Consider the following 24,641-nt stretch of genomic DNA (forward strand, 5'->3'; position numbering starts at 1 on the left):
GACATTCCCCAAGATGAACTGAAGGCTGAATGGTCCCGGGAAGGAATTGTCGATGTGCAACACATTATGAAACGGGTGGATGGTGCTCTCATAAAGACTGACTCATTTATCCTTACATTTAACAGCACCAAATTGCCAGAGCATGTGAAGGCAGGTTTCCTACGTCTCAGTGTACGGCCTTATTACCCCAACCCCATGCGGTGTTTTAAATGCCAACACTTTGGACACACTACTCTCGGCTGTAGAGGGGAAGCCACTTGCGGGAATTGTGGTAAAGCCGCCCATGAGGGAGTTGGTTGCTCCTCTCCTCCCAAGTGTGTCAACTGCTCTGGGGATCACCCTGTGTGGAGCAGGGAATGCAGAGTTTTCCTTGAGGAACGGAAGATCCAGGAACTAAAAACTACAAAACGCATCCCGTATGGTGAGGCGAAGAAAATCTACAAGTCCATGCAGCCGCCCACGTTCGCTGCTTCCTTTTCTTCTGTTCTCAAACAACCAGTCTTGAAAACCGATGCCGCTACACAAACGGAGGTTGCTACTGTCAGCACTAGCACCTGCGCTTGTCAATGTACGTGTGCTGCTGCCGTTCCTGTGAAGCCTGCTGCTCCCCCCCGGCCTTCTGACCAGGCCGTGGTAGCTGACATCATGGAACTTCCTGCCCCTTCCCAGGTCCAGTCTTGTGCACCGCCCAGTGCTGCTACACCCCCTACTGCTTCTGAGGTTTGGGTCCAATGCCACCTCAGGCCAGAACATCGAAGCCAAAGACAAAGGTGAAGACTCGCCCACTAAAGGAGACTGCAGTTATACAGTCTCCTGATGTGGATGTCATTCTCTCTGACGTCTCTCTCGACTCCTCTTCTGCGGCGATGGAGGTTGATGTCAGACTGGGGCAATCATCTTGCCCCAAAACTGAGCCTCCACCTGTTGTGGGCTCTCCTCCCCAACAGAAAGTGAGAATGAAGGTACTCCCACCCTGATAGATGGCTCCCATTATACAGTGGAACATGAATGGATTCCGGGCACATGTGGAGGAACTGAACCTCCTAGCACGGCAACGCCCCCTGTGCTTGTGTTTACAGGAAACGCATTTCAAACCATCTGATGCTCCTGTACTAAGGGGCTATACGTCATATCGCAAAGATGACCTGACTGGAGAAAGGGCTAAAGGCGGAGTCACTGTGTTTGTCAATAATGACCACCACTCCTCTGCCCTCCCCCTGGATACTGACCTGCAAGCAGTTGCAGTCGAAATTTATTCACCTCAGAGGCTTACCGTTTGCTCCCTTTATTTACCCCCTCTGGATGCAATGACCTTAGACGCTCTCACAGATCTTATCGACCAACTCCCCTGCCCATTTCTTCTCCTGGGAGACTTCAATGCCCATCATGTCCTGTGGGGCTCCACTTCTCTTTGCGCTCGAGGTCGAATTTTGGAGAGCCTCCTAACATCTCAAGTGTTGTGCAACCTCAACACAGGTACTCCGACTCATTTCTCTACTGCTACAGGGTCAATCTCAGCCATTGACCTATCTTTCTGCTCTCCAACCCTCACCGACTCTGTTCACTGGGAGGTCATTGACGACCTTCATTTCAGCGATCACTTCCCTATCCGCATTCATCTCCTGGATGGTGTATTGCTGGAGCCGCGGCTACCATCGTGGATGATTGGCAGGGCTAACTGGCCACTGTTCACTCGGTTGGCTGTCTTTGACCGCCACAATAACGTACAGGAATGGGTGGATCACATCACGTTTGTGGTCCATCATGCTGCTGACCTGTCCATACCACAGTCTTCTGGCACTCCTAAGCGGCGCCTTGTGCCTTGGTGGACAGAAGAGTGCCGTTCAGCCATCCGGGACAGGCGTGCGGCTCTTCGCCGATTTAAATGCCGCCCAACAGCGGTCCATCTTACCGCCTTTCGAATCGCGAGAGCCAGGGCACGGCGTGTCATTAAAGAGAGCAAGAAAAGGTCATGGCAGGAGTTCCTGGACTCCATCAACCATTCCACTTGTTCCACAAGAGTATGGGAAGCCATCCGGAGGATTTCCGGTAAACATAGCCGTTTACCAATAGCAGCAGTCCTGAACCAGGGATGCCTCCAAACGACACCCAGAGCCATTGCTCAGACGCTGGCAGAGCATTTTGCACAAAGTACTGCCACTGCAAATCAGGATCCAGTGTTTCGTCGCTACCGTGCGACTGTCGAAAGAGCGACCTTGGACTTTCGGTCGAACAGTTCTGAGGCCTACAATTCCCCTTTCTCCATGTGGGAACTTGAATTGGCACTTACTGAGACTTCTGACACTGCACCAGGTTACGACCGCATCCGGTACTCCATGCTTCGACATCTGCCAGCGGCGTCAAAGGAAATCCTCCTCGAATGTTTTAATCTCATATGGCAGACAGGAGTGTTCCCCACCTCGTGGAGGGAGGCAATTCTCATCCCTCTCCTCAAACCAGGAAAGGACCGCACATGTCCCGGTAGTTATCGTAGTATCGCCTTGACAAGCTGTGTCGGAAAGACCCTGGAACAGATGGTTAACCGGCGTCTGGTCTGGCTGTTAGAGACCAGACAGCTCCTTAGCCGCTTTCAGTGTGGATTCCGAAAATTTCGGTCCACGGTCGACAACCTGACCCTCCTAGAGGCGGCTATCACTTAGTAGCGGAAAAGCATCCGGACCAGACGAGATACCCTTAAGATTCTACAGTGATTATGCTAAAGAACTTGCCCCCTTTCTATCAGCAATTTATCGTAGATCGCTGGAAGAACGTAAAGTACCTAGCGACTGGAAGAAAGCGCAGGTCGTTCCCATTTTCAAGAAGGGTCATAAATCAGATGCGAATAATTATAGGCCTATTTCACTTACGTCAATCTGTTGTAGAATAATGGAACATGTTTTGTGTTCTCGTATTATGACGTTCTTAGATAATACAAATCTCCTTCATCATAACCAACATGGATTCCGCAAACAGAGATCATGTGAAACTCAGCTCGCCCTATTTGCCCAAGAAATTCACAGTGCCGTAGACACTGGCGAGCAGATTGATGCCTTATTCCTGGACTTCAGGAAGGCATTTGATACGGTTCCGCACTTACGTTTAGTGAAAAAAATACGAGCTTACGGAATATCGGACCAGGTTTGTGATTGGATTCAGGATTTCCTAGAAGAAAGAACACAACATGTCATTCTTAACGGTTCAAAATCTGCAGATGTAGAGGTAATTTCGGGAGTACCGCAGGGAAGCGTGATAGGACCTTTATTGTTTACAATATACATAAATGACTTAGTTGACAACATCGGTAGCTCCGTGAGGCTATTTGCAGATGACACGGTTGTCTACAAGAAAGTAGCAACATCAGAAGACTCGTACGTACTCCAGGAGGACCTGCAGAGGATTAATGCATGGTGCGACAGCTGGCAGCTTTCCCTAAACGTAGATAAATGTAATATAATGCGCATACATAGGGGCAGAAATCCATTCCAGTACGATTATGCCATAGGTGGTAAATCATTGGAAGCGGTAACGACCGTAAAATACTTAGGAGTTACTATCCGGAGCGATCTGAAGTGGAATGATCACATAAAACAAATAGTGGGAAAAGCAGGCGCCAGGTTGAGATTCATAGGAAGAATTCTAAGAAAATGTGACTCATCGACAAAAGAAGTAGCTTACAAAACGCTTGTTCGTCCGATTCTTGAGTATTGCTCATCAGTATGGGACCCTTACCAGGTTGGATTAATAGAAGAGATAGACATGATCCAGCAGAAAGCAGCGCGATTCGTCATGGGGACATTTAGTCAGCGCGAGAGCGTTACGGAGATGCTGAACAAGCTCCAGTGGCGGACACTTCAAGAAAGGCGTTACGCAATACGGAGAGGTTTATTATCGAAATTACGAGAGAGCACATTCCGGGAAGAGATGGGCAACATATTACTACCGCCCACATATATCTCGCGTAATGATCACAACGAAAAGATCCGAGAAATTAGAGCAAATACGGAGACTTACAAGCAGTCGTTCTTCCCACGCACAATTCGTGAATGGAACAGGGAAGGGGGGATCAGATAGTGGTACAATAAGTACCCTCCGCCACACACCGTAAGGTGGCTCGCGGAGTATAGATGTAGATGTAGATGTAGATGTATTCAGCAGGCTTTTCTCCGTCAGCATCACTGTAGCGGTATCTTCTTTGATATCAGTAAGGCATATGATACTACTTGGAGACACTGTATTCTGGCACAAATGCATCAATGGGGCTTTCGTGGCCGCCTCCCCATTTTCATTCGGTCTTTCCTGTCTCAGCGGTTTTTTCGGACCCGCGTTGGTAACACACTGTCTGATCGCTTTGAGCAAGAGAACGGTGTCCCCCAGGGCAGTGTTTTAAGCGTTACCCTCTTTGCCATAACCATCAACAGTATAACGTCTACAGTGAGGAGTCCAGTACAGTGCTCCTTATTTGTGGATGACTTTGCTGTTTTCTGTTCCTCCTCCAATGTTGCAACCGTGAGCCGTCAGTTGCAGCTAACAGTGTGGCGGTTAGAGGAGTGGGCTGCAAAGACGGGTTTTCGGTTTTCTGCCGAAAAGTGTGTTTGTGTTCATTTTAATCGTTCTCGTAATCTTTCTACTTTGCCTGCCTTGCATATGGGGGATACTGCACTACATTTTAGAGACACAGTGCGGTTTCTGGGCCTAATTTTTGACTCCAGGTTGTCATGGCTGCCACACCTACGTGACTTGAAAACCAGAACGCTGAAGGCCTCAAGTGCCTCAGCCACAGGTCTTAGGGCGCGGACAGGGCGCGTCTCCTACAGTTTTATGGAGCTTTTGTGCGTTCACGGTGGGACTATGGGTGCACAGTATATGGGTCAGCGAGGCCATCTTATTTGCGGATCCTTGACACTGTTCACCATGCTGGGATCCGACTGGCCACGGGTGCTTATCGGACCAGTCCCGTACCCAGCCTCTGTGCTGAGTCTGGCGAACCGCCACTTACCATCCGGCGGCAGCTCCTGCTGGTGCGCTAGGCTTGTAAGTTTCTTGCAGCTCCCAGATCACCTGCTCACCATCTTGTTGCCCATCCACCTCTGGACCACCTTTTTTCCCGCCGTCCCCGGGCTACGTTGCCGTTTGGGATCCGTGTGCAACGTGTACTAGAGTCCCTCGGTGTGGAGTCTATACAACCCCAAATCCAGGGTTTTAACCGCCTGCCACCCTGGTTGCTTAAGAGGCCCGGAGTGATTTTAGATTTATTGCAGTACAAGAGAGATTGCACTCCTGCCACCGTTTTTAATGCAGCATTTTCTGCCATTTTATCTGAGCACCACGACTATGTAGCTGTTTTTACGGATGGGTTGAAACAAGGGGATTCTGTTGGTTGCTCAGTTGTTTTTCCATATCGTGTCCTAAAGGTCCGACTGCCTCAGACTTTTACTGTCTTTGATGCAGAATTGTCTGCGATCTTGCGGGCACTGGAGCAGATGAAACGTTCTTCCTCTCCTAAATTTCTTGTCTGTTCCGATTCACTCAGTGCCCTTCACTCATGCAACGTTTCTATCCGGCAGACAAAATTGTCCAGACCATCCAGGATGCCCTCCTCCGACTACAGCGACTGGGGAAGGTGGTGGCTTTCTGCTGGGTTCCGGGGCATGTCGGCATTGCTGGGAATGAGAGGGCAGATCTCGCAGCCAAGGAGGCGTGTCTCGCCCCACAAGTATCTGTGTGCTATCCCCTTGCACGCACTCACCTCGCTGTTGAGCTCACGGGTCATGCGTCGGTTGGAGGATGAGTGGCTGGAAGTGACTGACAATAAGCTCCGTATAGTCAAGCCCACAACGCGTGTGTGGTGTACTTCCTTTCAGCCCCATCGACGGGACGAGGTTCTCCTCACTCGGCTTCGGATAGGCCACAGCCCTATGACGCATGGCTTCCTGCTCCGGCGAGAGGACCCTCCAATGTGTGGTGCTTGCGGCGTCCAGGTCACTGTGCGCCACGTTTTATTGGATTGCGCTTTATTTTCTGACCAGCGGGTCGCGGCTGACTTGCCAGCGGACCTGCCATCTCTTTTAGGCAACACTCGGACGAATGTGGTTAAAGTTTTAAAGTTCTGTGCCCTGTCAAATGTTTTTACAAAGATTTAAGGGAGAGGATTTTAATTTGCTCACTGTGTGACAAGCTCGCCCATATTTTATGTAAGTGGCCAGGCAATAACAATTTCCTGTGACATTCTTGTTGCTATGTTTCCCCTTTCCTTAGGTTTTACTTTCTTATGTAGCATTTTCCTTCTTTTCCTGCTTTCTTTGAGTGTGTGCTTTAGTTTTCTTAGGTCTGTCCACATTCGTTCCTTTTAATGTGTGTCAGGGCGCTGATGACCTCGATATTGAGCGCCCATAAGCCCCAACACACCACCACCACCACCACATCCTCTGACATAAGTGACTTTTATAAAGCGCAGATTACAGTAACCCTGTGCCTGGAAATTAGAATCTTGATAACAGTAAAAGTTCACATGATTCTGTTGTGGGAATCTATGGGAGGTCATTGGAGTATGGTGAAACCACAAGAAGGTGACAAGGTGTTGGATGTCTACACCTCATGGCAGAATATGGAGGTTGGAGGCTTACACACTATGTATACCAAGATAGACAGTGCTCTGTGCCAGGTATGATGACAGAATACAGTGCTGGTCTAGGTACAACTGTTTTGTAGCACGCTGTTCACTGCACATTGCTGAACATGGAACTCTTCCCATGTTGACCCAATGACATTTTCAGTTATGACTGTAATGAGCATGGGATCATTGAGATTGGACTGTGGATAAATAGAAACAATTTGGGTGTATACAGTCTAACTGCACTATATGAAGTCTTGAGTGGCATACAAGAGTTATGTCAATTTACTTTGGTTTGACACTATTGGTTGGTTTGTAATTTATTCATGTGCAAATGCAGTAATCTGTAATTAGTGCCTTGCTGGTACATTAGAGAAGTTATGTGTTACGGTACTCCATGTACTGATCCACTATAGGTGAGTGGTTGCCTTTCCCTAATTTTACTTATTATACAAAATTATTATATTCCCACACCTACAATTTTTAAAACACGTCGTATCAACATTCTATTGTTATAGTTTCATAGCCTTCTTTTTTCTGCTTACAAAAATAATTAACATTCTTAGAACAATATGGTGGTTTGTAAAATATTCCAAATAGAAAATACTGATGGGCTCTGGGAATCCCAGTACATGTTAGACCTTTCTCATCATAAAATATTACCTATAATTTTGCCGTTTTTTGACTGTGGAGCTTATAGTAAATGAAAATATCTTCACTACCTAATTGGTTTTCGTATTTTTTGCATTTGTTGTCTTTTTATATCATGAAACTTAATTGTCTCATACTTCACGTTTTTCTAATTTCTATGCTATGCACATCTTTATATAGATGTTGCAACAAAAAGCATTAGTTTGTCTTGATTGAGCAGTTAATGTGTGCAGTTAATTTTTTTTTCTTTTCTCTTTTTTTTCCTTTAAAGAAATGTTGCACAAACCAACTTGATGGAATTGGAAAATAACAGATAATCGTTTCTGGAATTTAAGGCATTTTTAACCATTAACCATGGTTTGCCAAACATAAATTTGTCTTCTTCAGAAGGAAATGGACCTATTGGAAAAATTATAACAAAATGGTTACAGATATCAACCATAAAGGACCCCAAATTCGTTAAATGATAGCAATTTTTTTTTTTTTTAGTAAAGCATACTCTTTGGTAAAATCACATAGTGACATTATAACTTATGAAGTAACAACTCGGATGAATGATAAAGCACACCATCTAAAGAAATTAAAATTGGATGGCGTAGCATTCTGGAAAAGCAATGCAAATACAATGTTATCTGTTAGAATAGTGAATAAAAACAAATCAAATAAGAGCCTTTTTGTTGTGCCTATCACAACTCAGCATCTCCGCTATATGGTGGGTAGCAACTTTCCTTTTCATAATACTGAGTAAAAAAAAAATGCTTGAAACACACTTAGCAGTAAGTAAGTTACATAACTTAAAACAAAAAATAGTTAAAAAAGACATAAGCAGGTTATAATGTGATGAAAAATGGGGAGGTGTATTATTACCACCACCCACTCCCTTTTTCCTTGTATTTTATTCTGTTACATTACTTCTTATAAGTATATCTTCTTTCATGTTTTCTACGTAATGATTAATATGGTTCTAAATATTTATGCTTTTTTAACATTATGTTAACATGTTTAATTAGCGTATCCCCATATTTATTTACAAGCTCTTGTCTTGCTGCTTAATGCATGCGTACACAATAAATGATTTACTTAAGTCTACTTGCTCTTTACATGCCATATGAAATAAACACCTACTCTCCCCCACATGTTTCACTTGGCATGTCCCCCTATTTATTTGGAAGTTCTTCTTGTCCTGCTTCATGCATGCATGCTTGTTCTTTACATGTCTTATGACTTAAACACCACTCCCTCCCCCCTTTTTCATATTTTCATTAGTTGTATTCTGTTTTCATTTTAATTATTAACCATTTTATTTCTTGGATGGGGAGCTGGCTGCTCATAGTTTCTTTGCGCACACTCGTTCACGCTGTAAGCACCACATATTATACTTTAGCTTGAGGGGAGAGTTTGGGTTGGTTACACCAAACAACAGCCATTTAGCAGTAGTTCATTTATTCACGTAAACACATGCAAGGCTCACAAAGAACTGAACATGGTGGAACAGCCCAAAGACAATGGTTAGAGTCCAAAGACGATGCTTAGAGTCCAAAGACAAACGCATATCGATGCTGGTGTCAACCTCATCGGCGCCACATAGCCCCCCCCACCGCAGCACGGAGTACTCTTGAGAGGCCGGGGGGGAAGGGGGGGGTGACTAAGGCGTCGGCAGGGGTGGTCCGCGGGAGCCGGACCACGGTCAGCTCGACAGCATCGTCGGGGAGCTGTGTGGGTAGATGTCGTGAAGGAAGGTTCGGCCACCGAACCTGGAAGTCGTTGAAGCAAGTCGGGCATCGTACTGGGTGTGCTGGTTGTGCGGTGACAGGTAGGTTGGCAGTTTGCGGGTGGAACGGAGCGACGATGACGATGTCTACAGTGGGCTTGGCGAACACACGAAGCATGTCCAGGTCGACGTCGGTCAGAAGGGGAACACATTTCACCAGGTGGCAGGGAATAGCGGAGGTTGTGTCATGAGCACTGGATGAAGAGAAACACATGACGAACAGTGTATAATGGCGCAGTATTATGAGATGTCATGGATTATATCTGGGGGGACAGGCACAAACACCTCGAGCGAGGGCACGTTCAAGATGGGTGGCGTGAGAAACCTTGACAGGTCGATGCAGGTGACGGTGGAGAGGTCGAAGGGACCGGCGAAGGGCCCACCAGGGAGGGCATGATTGTAGGTCAGCTCGACCTGGGGAGCACGTGGTCACTCGACAGACTGCATGAGGCTGGAGTAGAGGGCGAGGTCGGAGGAGAGCTCGACAATTGGAGCTAGAAGTCACTTGATCGAGTGTGTAAGTCCGATGTGGAGGGAGTGGTCGGAGCATCGTGAGCCACGACAGTGAGTGGCATGGTTGTGGCCTGAACGGGGGTAGAAGAAGGCTCGACATGAGCAGGCTTAAGTCTGTTGAGAGACTGTAACAGCTGAATCTTTCATCTGGATGTCATAGGTGTTGGCTGAGCGCCAGAGGACTCGGTACGGGCCGGTATATGGAGGTTGGAGGGGAGCATGGACAGTGTCATCTCAGAGCATGACGCACTCGCAATTGTCCAGAGATTTCGGGAAGTGAACCTTAGGGTGGGCATGGCTGGCGGGTGGAGGGATGTGGAGGTTGATGAAGTGGCGTCTGATGGAGTCAACAAAGGAAGGTAAGTCAGACTGAGGTGGCGAAGCGGAAGGGCTCACAAGTTCGCCAGGGAGAGCAATGTTCTGGCCGTATACGAACTCGGCTATTGTGCCTTTGAGGTCTTCCTTATGGATTGTACAAATGCCGAGTAGCACAAGGGGAAGGGCCTCCGTCCATAGAGAGTCGTGGCATCGAAGAGCCGCCTTGAGAGTGCAGTGCCAGTGCTCGACTAGCCCGTTACTTTGTGGGTGATATTCTGTGGTATGGATGCGCCAGATGCTGCAAATGTTACAAATCCCGTTGAACAGGGCCGACTCAAATTGTCTGCCCTGGTCAGTCGTGATGATAGCTGGACATCCGAAACGCAAAACCCATGACTCGACAAAAGCTCGAGCAACACTTTCTGCCATAATATTGGGGAGGGGGACAGCCTGAACCCAGCGACTTGTTTGGTCGATAGACGAGAGAACATAACGAAAGCCATTGGAGGCGGAGAGAGGACCGACAATGTCAATATGAATATGCTGGAAACGCCCAGGAGGGATCGAAAAGGAGCCGAGGGGGGGTGAAGTGTGCTTGTGTACTTTGTAGCATTGGCACACGACGCAGCAGCGTGCCCATTGCTGGCAGTCTTTGTTGACATTTCTCCACATAAAGTGCTCCGCTATGAGGCGGGCGGACGCACGAACACCGGGGTGGGCTAAATTGTGCAATGCATTGAAAACTGCTCAATGGCGTGGTTGGGATGAGGGGGAGTAATGTGCCCATACTGTCGTCGCAACAGATCTCACCAGAAACGCCAGGAAAGGTGGTGCGGACGAAGTGTAGTGAAGAAGTAGAACCTGAAATCAGGTTTGTGTTTCCTCGCCGGCGGGTTGGAGGTTAGGCAGTTCAGAGAGGTATAACAGCGAATGGACGGCGTCGACTCATGGAAGTAAATCAGCAACTATATTCTCAGCACCCTTTATGTGTCTGACATTGGTGGTGAACTGAGATATGAAGTCCATGTATCTGAAACGGCGAGGAGGCGGGTCAGCTGGCGGGTTTGTAATGGCTGCAGCGGGGGGTTTGTGGTCTGTTAAAACATGGAAAGGGCGTCCTTCAACGTCACTCTTAAAATGCTTGATCGCTTCGTAGACCGCGAGCAACTCACTGTCAAATGCAGAATATTTCCATTGTGCATTGGTGAGCTTGTGCAAGAAGAACTGCAGAAGTGAAGTTTGGCCATCGATTGTCTGGCTAAGGGCAGCACCGATGGCAGTATCGCTCGTGTGTGTGGTGATGAAAAGCTGCGCATTGGGATGAGGATGCGCGATGGTGCAGGCCTCGGCAAGAAGATTTTTGAGGGCAGTGAAAGAGTCAGTCATAGCAGGGGTCCATGGAATGGGCCGAGATCCAGAAGTTTTGGTGCCTGCCAAGGCATCCGTCGGTGGAGCCTGAATCTCCGCAGCCCGAGGTAGATGTCGACAATAATAATTAACTGTCCCCAGAGTGTGCCAGAGCTCTTTGAATTATGAAGGTCTGGGTACGTTTAGTATTGTTTGTACTTTCTCAAGGGGCGGAGAAATGCCGTCGACAGAGACCCGAAAACCAAGAAAAGTGACAACGGGTTGATGTAGCTGCAATTTGTCCTGGTTGGTCTCGATGCCTGCTGCCGCGAGAGTGTTCGTAACAGTTTGCACATGTTTAATGTTGTCCTCGACAGACGAGCTGAACACAAGAATGTTATCAAGACATGCAAACCAGAATTTTCGGTCGAATAGCACTTCGTTGGTGAAGCGTTGCCAGGTCTGGGTTGCATTTTTCAGACCGAAGGGCATGAATCGAAACTGAAATAACCCGATCGGGGTGGTGATTGCTGTCTTCTCGATGTCTTCAGGTGCCATGGTGATGTGGTGGTAGGCCCGTTTGCAATCAATGACAGAGAACGTGGTCGCACCTGCGAGGGAACTGGTAATGTCGGCAATGTTGGGTATGGGGTAGGTGTCCATAATTCTTCGTGCGTTTAGTCGACAGTAGTCTCCGCAAATACACCAGGGCCCGTCTTTCTTGGGTGTCGTATGCATGGGTGTAGACCAGCTACTGGCAGAGGGTTCAATGACACCAGAGCTTAGTAGAAGGTCGGAGAGGCGCTCGGGACAAAGTCGACGTGGTTTACTGGAGATTGGGGGACCTGGCGTGAGGCGAAGCTTGTGAACCGTGCCATTGGTGATGACGGAAATGTTGCCAGTGACCTGGGGAGAGGTTCCGTTCTTCCATTGTCTCTGAGAGGCACAGTTGCATTACTCCTGGTGTCACAGGGTTGTGAGCCAACAGGTATGAGTTGAGGTCATGAGTGATGGTGAGTGAGGGAACTCTGATAGCACAACACTCTGTCACGAACGTCCTGTGTTCTAATATATTACGTCTCATGTGACAGTATTGTGGTTGCATTTTCAACAAGATAAAACTTACCCTATGATGGTACATCTCTGTGAACTGTTTGCTCCCCAGATATGTCCACAAAAGAAACTCTGTCGGACCAGCTCAGATGTGAACTGTATCCCAGTGGTGGTATATCAAGAACCATCTATAATAACTGTGCATAAATTTTCCTCAGGAGAGTATTTATGGCACCTATCCAACCAAAGCAGTGCATGTGTCCCAGCCAGAGGGGTACAACATCATACTGATAAATGGGCTCTCTCTGCCAAATTCTTTGTAATTGATTTGATTTTTTAATTACTGTGTGTGTGTGTGTGTGTGTGTGTGTGTGTGTGTGTGTACTCATTTGCAGGTTCTATCTACTCAGTGGTGGCTCATGAGTGTACATTTTGTATTTTGATTCAGATAAACTTGATAGTATGAAACAGCAACTGCTGTGCAAGTTATGATTATGAACAAATTTATACAACTGCAGCCACTGCCAATAATATTAATAATAACGTAATAATGATTTCCAATCTTATTTTACTATATAATGAGGGAATTGAAATATCTGAGGAGTGTGCTACCATGGGCATAATGCCGACTGCCGAAGGAACGGAGATCACCATCTGATGCAGTGTGCTACCACATAGTGGCACAGACCTAAACTTGTAGTTGAGTGGTAAGGTGTTGCTGTGGATACCACAAACTGTGCAAATTATTAATCAAACCCGTATGTATTTGACCTATAAGGCAATTACATCACTGAGCAGTGTATCGACTCATGCTACATCATGTGTTTAGATTGCATTGGTTTTCCTTTTCTTCCCCTGACATGTTGTTTGATACGTTGTCTGTCATTAAGTGGCTGCTTGGTTGTCTTTTCCCTCTGCTATCGATATCTGCGTTTTTGCTTCCGGGAAACTGCTATGGAGGAAGTGAGGTCTTTGACCGGTTGTAACTTCGTGTGGTGGCGAGGAAGGAGGGGCATGGTGCGAGAGAGTGTGGTGGACACGGGAGGGCAGTGTGGCTCTCCAGCGCGAAGCAGGCGTGGTCGGTTGTACTGAGTCACCGCATCATGTATGTCGGTTGTGTGTAATGAGCGGGTCGAGTTGACGGAAGAGCTCCCTGCGTGTTGGTTGTATACAGAATCACCCCACAAGTATGTGCTGTTCATTTCACCTTGGTGGGACGTTAACAAGCTTCTTTAAATCCTCCGTTTCAACACTGGAGTTTAAAAAGGAGACACCTACCATGAAGGAGCGGTCACTACCCGTCAACGTTGCAGAGAAGGCGTGAACTCCGGTGACAGAGCGTGTTGTCGCGTGACAGTGGCGTGTTGGGTACGCTGGCGATGCGTGCGCAGTCGGATGTGTGGATCCTGGCCATCGGAGGTCGTGTACTGCCTGTTTGAGCATAATTGCAAGTTAAGTTCGTGGAAGGTTTAATCATCAAGTAATAATTTTGTGTAACCAGCGTCTCTTCTGCCTTGTGGCCTCCGGCGACCGGGTCTCCTGTACCTGGCACCGGTGTAATTGAAGACAGTGATCTTTCCTCCTCCTCTCGTTACTGTCCAATGGGAGGTGTAGTTTTGGCAGTTTAATTGTTTTGCTGTTCTGTTGTGGATTATGAGTAAATTCATGCTTCTTGTTGGTTGATCATGTGGTCACTCATTCAGGACTGTGTGGTCTAATGTTTCCTTGCACAGGGTTAGCTCTAATTCTGTCAGCAAGTTAAGCCATCTTATAACAAGTTTTCGCTGGTTAAAAGTCGGTGCAGTGACCAGCCTGAGAGTGGAAATTGTGTTTACAGGCGTATTTAAATTGGTCAGTATTCTGTCTAGCCTGAGCAGCCCTGATTGGGTGATTTGTGGCCGCCTTACATGGGTCTGTCATATCTGTTTATGTTCTAATGATATTCCAGGACACTTTTGTTTAAAATTTTTTTATATTCCACTAAGTTTGTAAATTCCTTTTATTGTCATTAATCGTGTGTTTGCTGAGACCTGTTTAATTTTTTTAATGGTGGTGTTGGTAGCTTCACTACCTCACCGTACTTTATTAACAGAGTTCTGTATTTACTTTAGTAGCCTGTTTACTAATGTTCTTGAAAATTTTTTTTAAAGCTGTTGTATTGTTATAAATTACTTGATTGCCATTAGCGGCATGTTTTAAATGCTTGCTTATTGCTATACTGCTAGCTTTTGTGTTTTTTTTTTAATTTTTTAAAATTGTTGTATTACTATAAATTATTTGATTGCCATTAGTGGCGTGTTTAAAAGGCTGTTTATTGCCATACTGCTAGTTTCTGTAAGATATGAATAAAACATTTGTGAAAATCTCAACTCAACCGTAAACTATTAGAAATTTGGCCCCGTTTCCCAACTTGTGGTGTGGCTTGTAGTAACCGTAACAACGATGTGTGTCAATCACATCAGCTGCGCATGTGCAGAAGCTCCTTAAAATGTGGACGACTGAAGATGTGCTCGCCAAATTTCACTGAGTCTAGAGGAGCCACATATTTCAGATTACCTCATCTATGTTATGTTTAACAACATTCAAAGAAAAATAACCAATAAATCTTCAAGCTCTCAAAAGTTAGGGTGTTTGCATGTTCTTACGCTCTGACACAGTAACTGCGACTCTATCTACTATTACATATTAAGCGCTTGTGTAACTTTACAGAGAACAAAAACTGTCTATGTACTGGAAAAGTTAAAACCTTCTTGACATGACCATCAGAGATAACTGGAATTTACATTACCCACACAAAAAATTCTGATAAATTACAGAAGAGGTGATTCGTAAGCTACCATGTTACTTTAGTTTTGAATATCTGGTGACTTCCAGTTTCATGCCTGATGTCTGGTGTCAGACTATTGAAGACTTATACTAGAAAATGAAATTTCATTCTGAACTCTGCACAGGAATGAACAGTCTCTATGGACATTAAAGTAATAAGCAGTGATTTGTGTACAAAATGGTTTATTTCCTACAACATTAAGACAAACATGAATAAAAGAAATTCTTTGTACCACAAATAACATTCCACATTAAGTATACAACAAAGAAAACAAAAAACACACATATGGAATATTATGAACATATTTAACAAAATCAACAAACTTAACAGTGACTATTACTTTCAGTCATTTAAGAAGATAAAATGATGATGGAAGGCGATGCAGATCTGCAGATGTAGTGGCCACAATGTGGAATGAACATGAAAATGGCAAGTGACACTGAAAAATATTTCAGTATGATAACAGAATGGACTAAACATGTTGATATGCATAAAATGTAGGGGTTAATGCTGAAATCACTTATCCATGAAAAGTGCAACAGATTCTGCATTATGGTATCAAGGAGTGACTGTCATCATTTGACAGACTCACTTTTGAAAGCACCATTGGATAGAGGAAGGAAGCCATGAGAACTGTTCAATAATTATCGTCCTCAAATTGAAAAAATCAAACCGTGATATGTTTCACAAAATCTTTATGTTATTTGTTAGCAAGAGCTGCAAGTTTTAGATTCCTGTTGTTGAAATTTGTAATTTTGAAATCTGTAATGTTCTGATGGTTTTTGTGTTGTTCACAATAGTATTGTAAATGGCAGAAAATCAGCAGCATGCAGTTTCAGAGCTATGTTTGGTATCTCCACAAGCTCAAAACAGCTAATTATATGTGAACTGACAAGGTTGGCAACTATTTGGATCTAAAAAAATTAATCAGTCCTGAAAGCTAGCAATGGATTCCCATCAGAGAGCAGTATTGGAAATTTCACATCAGAGAAGTAAATCTGGATCCTCTTTTTTTTCTCTTCACTGTGAAAGTTGATGGATTCACTCATTTTAACTCCCTTGACACTGCTCTCATTTCTTCTGTCAGCTTTAATTCCATTCATGAACTCTACTTTTGGTCATCCTCTGTGTTTCCTTAACTACATCATTTGTTCAATCAGAGTTTAACGTCCGACGAATAGCAGAGTAGATTGCAAAACACATTTTTCTTCCCAGCCAAATTCTCCTGCAAGAACTCTCATTTTTTTTTAAATTTATGGTGGAAGCAGTTAAGATGATGTAGTGTCACTATAGATTTTTTCCCTTCTGAGTTAATAAATATGTGGAGCAGATATATGGAAATTAATAACCAAAAAGGGTCTTGTTGAGGCTCTATAATGAATGATTGTAAGTTCTTTCTGGGGATTAGGGACAACAGTGATAAAGCAGTCTGCAGATATCCTCTTGAAAAGTATCTGCTACGGATGTTGTGACAAGAAATGCTGGAACTGATGTGAAGAAAAGCGGGATGAATAATGAAATGTAGTTTAATAAAAGCATTGTGAGATGCAAGAGTGGTGCCATTTATATTGTACTCTAGACCTCTAGTGGTTGTTGGCCTCGTAAGGAAGCCAGATAAGGAAGATGTGGAGCTACTAGAGACTTTTTCCTGCTATGTAAATTCTCATGCGAAGCAGCTCTATGAATATTAATGATCATAAGTGGCCTTAGTGGGGATTTGTAGCAAGTAATAGTTACGTAAATTTTTTGGATTGGGGACAATAGCTATGAACAGCCCTCACAGATCCCCTCAAAAATACATATTATTATTGTTGTGACAAGAAATCCTGAGACTGGTGATTAGGATGAAAAATGGACATGGATAATGAAAGGCAGTGTAATACAGGTGTAGTGAGATGCAAGAGTGGTGCCACGGAGTTGACCAACTAGTGGTCAGGGACCTTGTTGCCCTGCTCGATGGCCTCTGCAGCGTCAATCGCCCTCTGGATGGTCTCCTCGCCGACAATGGCAGTGGCGCTGCGTGAGATCTCCTCAGAGTTGCCCCCGGATGCGGCAGCTCCCAGGTCGTGCGGGTGGGCCTCTGCCAGCCCTACACCTGCGTTGTGGCCGATTCCCGCTGCTGCCAGTGCAGCTGCTGCATCCAGGCCACCACCTCCGCCGATGCCTCCACCGTAGTCACCACCGCCCGCACTGTAGCCGCCCCCGCTGGAACCGTAGCTGCCCCCGTTGACAGCGGACAAGCCACTCGCACTGGCAGCTATGCCACCTCCGCTGGGCCCGTAGCTCCCTAAAAGACAGAGACATCTCTTGAGGAACAAAGAAACAACGGTATTGCTTGGTCGAATGTAGAAGTAACTTAAGCTACCCCGAGGAAGTGTGCAGGGATCCTTGCTGTTCGTGTTGTATATTAATGATCTCAGAGACAATATTAATGGCAACATCAGACTTTTTGCAAATGATTCATTGCCTATAATGAAGTGCTGTCCAAGAAAAAAATATTCAGTCAGATTTTGATAAGATTTGAAAGTAATTGAAAGATCAGCAACTTTCTTTAGACAATTAGAAATGTAAAACTTTGCACTTCACAAAAAAAATTGAATCCTGTGAATTCAATATCAATAAGTCACAGTGGAATTTGCCAGCTTGTGCAAATACCTGGGTGCAACAATCTGTAGGGTATGAAATGGAATGATCATATAGGCTCAGTTGTAGGTTACATCAAGAAGCAGACATTAGTTCATTGGTAGAATACTTTGGAAATACAATCAGTCCACAAAGAAGATTTCTTATAAACACTTGTGTCAGCCATCCTAGACTACTGCTCAAGTGTTTGAGACCCACACCAAATAGGACTGACAGCTGGTACCAAGGGCACCCATATCTGAGGACAAGGGGGGGAGGGGGGGCTATGCCCCCCTCCGCTCCTACCTGTCAGTGAAAGGATTGACTGTAGGAGGGTACAAGATGACTTGGACAGGATTTGTGATTGGTGTAAAGAATGGCAGTTAACTCTAAATATAGATAAATGTAAATTAATGCAGATAAATAGGAAAAAGCATCCTGTAATGTCTGAATACTCCATTAGTATGTAACGCTTGACACAGTCATGTCGATCAAATATTTGGGCATAACATTGCAGGGCGATATGAAGTGGGGCAAGCATGTAATGGCAGTTGTGGGGAAGGTGGATAGTCGTCTTCGGTTCATTGGTAGAATTTTGGGAGGATGTGGTTCATCTGTAAAAGGAGACCACTTATAAAACACTAATACGACCTATTCTTGAGTACTGCCTGAGCGTTTGGGATCCCTATCAGGTGGGATTGAGGGAGGACATAGAAGCAAATCAGAGGCGGGCTGCTAGATTTGTTACTGGTAGGTTTGATCATCACGTGAGTGTTACGGAAATGCTTCAGGAACTCGGGTGGGAGTCTCTAGAGGAAAGAAGGCGTTCTTTTCGTGAATCGCTACTGAGGAAATTTAGAGAAGCAGCATTTGAGGCTGACTGCAGTACAATTTTACTGCTGCCAACTTACATTTCGCAGAAAGACCACAAAGATAAGATAAGAGAGATTAGGGCTCGTACAGAGGCATATAGGCAGTCATTTTTCCCTCGTTCTGTTTGGGAGTGGAACAGGGAGAGAAGATGGTAGTTGTGGTACGAGGTATCCTCCGCCACGCACCGTATGGTGGATAGATGTATGTAGATGTAGATAATGCAGTCTGGTGTTTTTCTTGTGAGAAAAATGTTTAAAAGTCAGTATTATCCAAGTTTTGTCAGGGTCAGAACTGGAACTTTTTTATGGCTACTTACAAGTCGCCATTCGTCTTCTAAGATACTGAAAATACTCCGTACCCCCAGGTCTCGGCTTCCCCGACAAACTGTTATACGGGTGCCCTTTCATGATACTGAACGTTTTCTGACCTATGGGAGAGTGTCTCAGAGATGCTGAAGAAACTGAACTGGCAGACACTTGAATATAGGCACAAACTATCCTAGGAAAGGAAAGCCTATACATCAAGTTTCAAGAACCAGCTTTAAATTATGAATCTATGAATATACTACAAGCCACTTTGTGTTGCTCCTGTAGGGATTGTGAGGACAAGATTAGATTAATTGCAACACACATAGAGGTATTTATACAGTCATTCTTCCTCTGCTCCATACGTGAATGGAATGGGAAGAAACCATAATAGCTTCTTGCCTAAATCATTTTTCAATGGGTTTAAGTCTTCTGGTAACTTGACTAGCTGGTGAGTGAGAGCATCAACTGAAAACTGTCCAAGAGGCCTGCTCAGATTGTTTATGTAGATTATTTTTATTTATTTTGTTTATTTAGTGCCCGTATTATCACATTCATGATATTGGACATGGAAAAGTACAGATCATATAAAATATTACAAATTTACATCATGTAAAAATCTCTTCATTGGTATCAACTCATCTTTATAACAAAAACATTATTCTGCTTATGTACAAACAGACAGAAGAAAAGCTTGCAAAACCCTTTGACTGATTTTACTAAAACTATTAAATACCAGTACTTTAGTTAACTAGGCATAGTAACATACAGCACAAAAGCTAGGTGCATAATTACATACATACAGGGATGAAAGAAGTTTGGTTTTATCTAGGTATGGTTGATAATTATGAATTTTTGTTTAGAGAGTTATGAAGTAGATCTACAGATTTGAACAAAATTCCAGGTATTCATTAATGCTGTAGAAGCTGCTGTTTATTAGTAGATTTTTTTAGTTCTTTTTTGAAAATATTAGTAACAGGATGACTTTCCATCAATGAAATGAACTGTGATCTTTCTGACAGGAAACCATGAATCCAGTTACACAACTGAGACCATATGTGTGTCTTTTTTATTTTTGAGAAATTTATGAAATTTTTTAATGGTTTTCCACTTTTAATGACACTTGCCTCATTAGGCTTTACTGCGGATGCTGAAGATGACCACCATGTGCTCAAATCAACGTATCATCAACATCTTCATCATCGTCACTTACATATAACTGACAAATGTGGACTTATTCTGTTCATCCTCAGATAGCTCACTTACATTGTGTTGTTAATACGGAACAAAAATGTCATTAGCTGATCCTGAAGATCAAGTCTACTGGTGTAGACCTGTTGTAACAACACCCATCATAGGACTGAATAGAAGTTTTGATGAGATAAAATTTGATGGATTCCAACTGTGTTATGGAATTCAATGGATGTTTTTACTGTGGGTTGAATATTGCTTCTTGGTTCTATATGCACTGTTTGATCAGAAATATCCAGAAGCCTATTAGTGGATTGCAGTAACTGTTATAGGAACCATCTTCAGTTAAGCAGAAAGTTTTATTTATTTATTGATGACTAGTTTCAGAAGACTTGTCCATTATCAAATCATCCTTGTGTGTAAGTCTTGCATTAAAACCAGATAGAACTTTCAACCAAACAGAACTTTCTATGCAATTTAAGACCGTTCCTCTAACAGTCATTGTAATCATGTAAAAGTTGCAGGCATGTCTCAGTCATGGCATGTTGGACATACAGACCTATTCATGGACATTAATACAGGTTGTGTCCACCCTTTGCCTTTATGATGATTTCAGCTGTGCTGGGGACATTTTCAGTCAGATGTTTGAATGTCTGTGGAGGAATGATAGCCAGTTCTTCCTCAAAAGCAGAATCTAGACAACATTGTGATGGTGGATACCGGGATCTGGAGTGAAGCTAATGTTCTGACTCATCCCAGAGGAGTTCCATTGGGTTCAGTTCAGGAATCTGGGTAGGCCAGGCCATTTCAGAAACATTATTGTCCACAAACCATTGCCCCACAGACGTGGCTTTATGACAGGTATCTTGTCATGCTGGTATAAACAATCATCATCTTCAAACTGTTCCTCTACTGCAAGAAGTACACAACACTGTAAAACATTTTCATACCCTCCCATGTTTATCATTTTCTCAGGCCTAATAAGGGGACCACATCATAACCACAAAAAAAATTCTAAACAATAACACACCTAACCATGAAAAACACCATACCATGCCATCGCCTCCTCATTGTTGGCACATGATGACAGGTAACATTCCCTAGGCATTGGCCAAATCCACACACTTCCTTCAGATTGACAAATAGTATAGTGTGATTAATCATTACAAATCACTTGTTTCCAGTCATCCACTGTCCAGTAGCATTGCTCTTTACACCACCTCCAGCTTCTTGTACAACTGACATCAGAAATGTCTGACGTAATTGTACCCAATTATTTTTAATTCCCTGTGCACCACCATTATGCTGGCCAGACTGCTGGTAACACTTTGGAATTCACAAGTGATTCCTTCCTCTGATATCACTTGATTTCTTATGTCCACACTCCACAATGCTCAACAGTCCCTGTTTGTCAGTACATTGTCAACTGTATCGTACGCAACTCTGGCCTTATCACCTTTCTGAGGTTGCTGAAAAGCTCTCACATTTCCAGCTGGGTGGCAGTGTTAAAATACTGCAATGTTTTGACAACTGTCATACTCATCATCTTCTGTTAAAGTGTTGTCAAGATATACGGATGCTGTGATATTTATGCTAGTGGAGTGGCTCCCTCCACCTGTCTAGGGAAGCTGTGTACTGTCAGCCACTGGGGAGGGAGGTGATGACTGCAGTGGTGGGGCTAGCAGATGCTCCGTTCATGTCTCTGTGTGGGCATTCTGGTTGTGTCTTGCAAGTCGGATGGTGCCGGTCGTGCTCACACCGTATTGCTGCTAATGCCAGATTCCATGCCACCGTTAGTTGGTATCCTTCGTCTCTGCTGACAAGACTGTCATAATCCCCTATTTCAATGGACTGCTTGATGACACTGTCCCAACAGCCAGTTGCTCACCAGAGCACCTTGGTGTTTTAAAAGTCTAAGGTGTGGTCTTCCTTGATGCTATGCTCTGCTATTGCTGGTTTTTCTGTCCGTTCCATATGCACATTTAAGTTGCACCATGAACACAGAATGAAAAATGTTGCACCACAGTGATGACACAGTTTCACACTATGGAGACAGAAGGTGAACTCCTTTGGAGTTACAAACTGTGCAGGATCCACTGGTTCGACTCTTAAAGAATGCATATAGAGTCATATTAGTATAAAGGGGTGATGAGAACTGATGTAATGTGATGGCATGCGCCCGAACGCGAAACACTCTGTTGTGGAGCTGATTGTGAAACTGGCTATCCTTTAAGGCAGAGCTGCAAATAGTGTGATAATATATTTTATAGGCATGGAAGAAACAAACATCCAAAGGCTAAATTTGTGCATTGATTCTGTGTGGTATAAACTGTAATGTCACATATTTTTCAAGAGGGATAGTTTGCTCTGAAGGAGTATCATTTTTATATGATAACTAATGGTTATTTTGACCAGCTGAAAGCAGTGCTCATGCCATGGCTGTAGTCCTCTTATCCCCCATTTTCCCTCTATTGGTTGTTGTGATGTAAATATTCCTTACTGCCATTGCAACATCTCGGATATGAGTAAGAATCATAGGGGGGCAGAGCACCTCCTACCTCTCACGCAAAATAAATAACTTTTCAGCCATTTTGTCATCCAGATTAACAGTCAGCATAATTCATACATTAAAGTATTGATGTCAATTGATCTCTTGGTCCTCTAATTTCCAGGGTTCATTTCTTATACATTCCTCTTCAAATCCTGATTGGTCAGAGTTGAAAAAAAAATCCTTAGTGTGTGATGGGATAGGTTTGTTTACTCATCTACAAAATTTTGTGCTGATTCTGCAGTTAGCTGCGCATCTTCAACTTTATGCTTATGTCTTCCAATTCTGTAGCACTGTTTGAAGTTGTGCAGCCACCAGTGCTTCCCTCGAAATCGCTGCAATGTACATTGTACACAACTTGATGTGCATAATGTGATAGGTCACTATCACACATATCCTGTAAATTGCATCGAGCATCCTTGAAATGCGCAAACACCAGATTTCGTTACAACTGTGCCATGTCCTCCCTTGAAAATCAAAAGTTTTTCTTATGGACTACGTAATCATATTGCTGCAGACTTATTCGAACTCGGTTCGGAATTCTCATTTTACGATGTTGCAGACGATCTTCCACGTACGTGATTACATTTAGTAGATGCTCCTCGGAAAACAATTCTCCTTTACTGCATTTAACTGAAAACAGGGTTTGTGTCTCCCTGTCCAACAAGGATGACCAACTACATAGCTCGGTACCTGTTTCAGCCTCACTTTCACTTGTTAAGTGCGTATTGCCATAATTGTACTCCTCGTGTACACTGTTTGCACAGTTGAGCATATATGACGCCACACAGTCCACTGACTCATCTTGCAGAAATGCTGATTTTTTTGTCTGCCACTTCTTTCCCACTGTGTGAAATTCCTTGGGTTCCTTTCTGATGAAATGTCAACTCCAGCAACTGTTGTTGTAGACATAATGCAATATTTGCTTTGTTTATCATTGCCATTGCTCTGCTTTGTTTCAATATTACTAGCACCATTGCCCTGTAGTGAGTTACTTGTTGACTAAACAGTTCAGCTACACTGCACAGCCTCATGCTGTGCTCAGCATCAGATACTCCAGTCCCACCCCACTGTTGCCATTAGCAACCAATATTGTGGTTGCACGGTAGATGATACGTGGGACATCAAATGCCGTAAACATCATTAGCCTTTTGTAACCGTGCACTCGAGGTATTCCTTGCTGGATGAAATTCACATATTGATTTTTTGGCTAGAACACTACAAAAACTGACACCGGGACTCCTCAACGTGCCAATTGCCTCAGCTACTACATAACAACTGTCACATCAGATACAGGTCTACACTAGATACGGCTAACATAAATAAGGATCGGGAGGCAGTCCAGTGCGTGACGTACCTTGAGATTCGTAGTCCCCAGCAGGAGCAGAGATGACGGCCGCGGGCAGTGGAGGTGGTGCGGGGATGTGTACGGGCACGGGCACCGGGATGGGCTTGGGCACGTGTACCGGCACCGGGACGTCGTTGCGGACCGGGTACGGCACCGGGACTCCCACAGCGACCGTCTTGGTGACGCGGATGGTCTTGGGCGGCGGCACGTCTGCCTCGATGATCTGGACGGACGGCTCCCCGACGGGGCCCAACTCCACCAGCTCCGGCTGGCCCAGGGGGAAGCCATGCCCACCACCGCCGAGCGCCAGAAGCGCTGCACCATGGTGCAGGCCACCACCCCCGTGTAGGTCCACCAACTGGAACATCACGAGTCGACACTCGGTGACCATTCTCCCAGACTAGCCCAACTCCATTACACCCGAATATACACTACTGGCCATTAAAATTGCTACACCAAGAAGAAATGCAGATGATAAACGGGTATTCATTGGACAAATATATTACACTAGAAATGACATGTGATTACATTTCCACGCAATTTGGGTGCATAGATCCTGAGGAATCACTACCCAGAACAACCACCCCTGGTCGTAATAATGGCCTTGATACGCCTGGGCATTGAGTCAAACAGAGCTTGGCTGGCATGTAGAGGTACAGCTGCC

The 24,641-nt window shown here is 44.5% G+C and overlaps 1 protein-coding gene across 1 annotated transcript; it reads right to left on the reverse strand.

Moving 5' to 3' along the window:
• Nucleotides 1-17,015: 17,015 nt before the first annotated feature.
• Nucleotides 17,016-24,368, reverse strand: LOC124550762 (glycine-rich protein DOT1-like). Its single transcript, XM_047125485.1, has 2 exons — nucleotides 24,116-24,368; nucleotides 17,016-17,377 (listed from the first exon to the last, which is right to left on the reverse strand). Exons 1-2 carry the CDS (start codon nucleotides 24,366-24,368, stop codon nucleotides 17,016-17,018), a joined length of 615 nt encoding a protein of 204 aa, XP_046981441.1.
• Nucleotides 24,369-24,641: the final 273 nt, after the last annotated feature.

This window comes from Schistocerca americana, chromosome 9 (assembly GCF_021461395.2).
Source record: "Schistocerca americana isolate TAMUIC-IGC-003095 chromosome 9, iqSchAmer2.1, whole genome shotgun sequence".
Classification (NCBI taxonomy): Eukaryota; Metazoa; Arthropoda; class Insecta; order Orthoptera; family Acrididae; genus Schistocerca; species Schistocerca americana.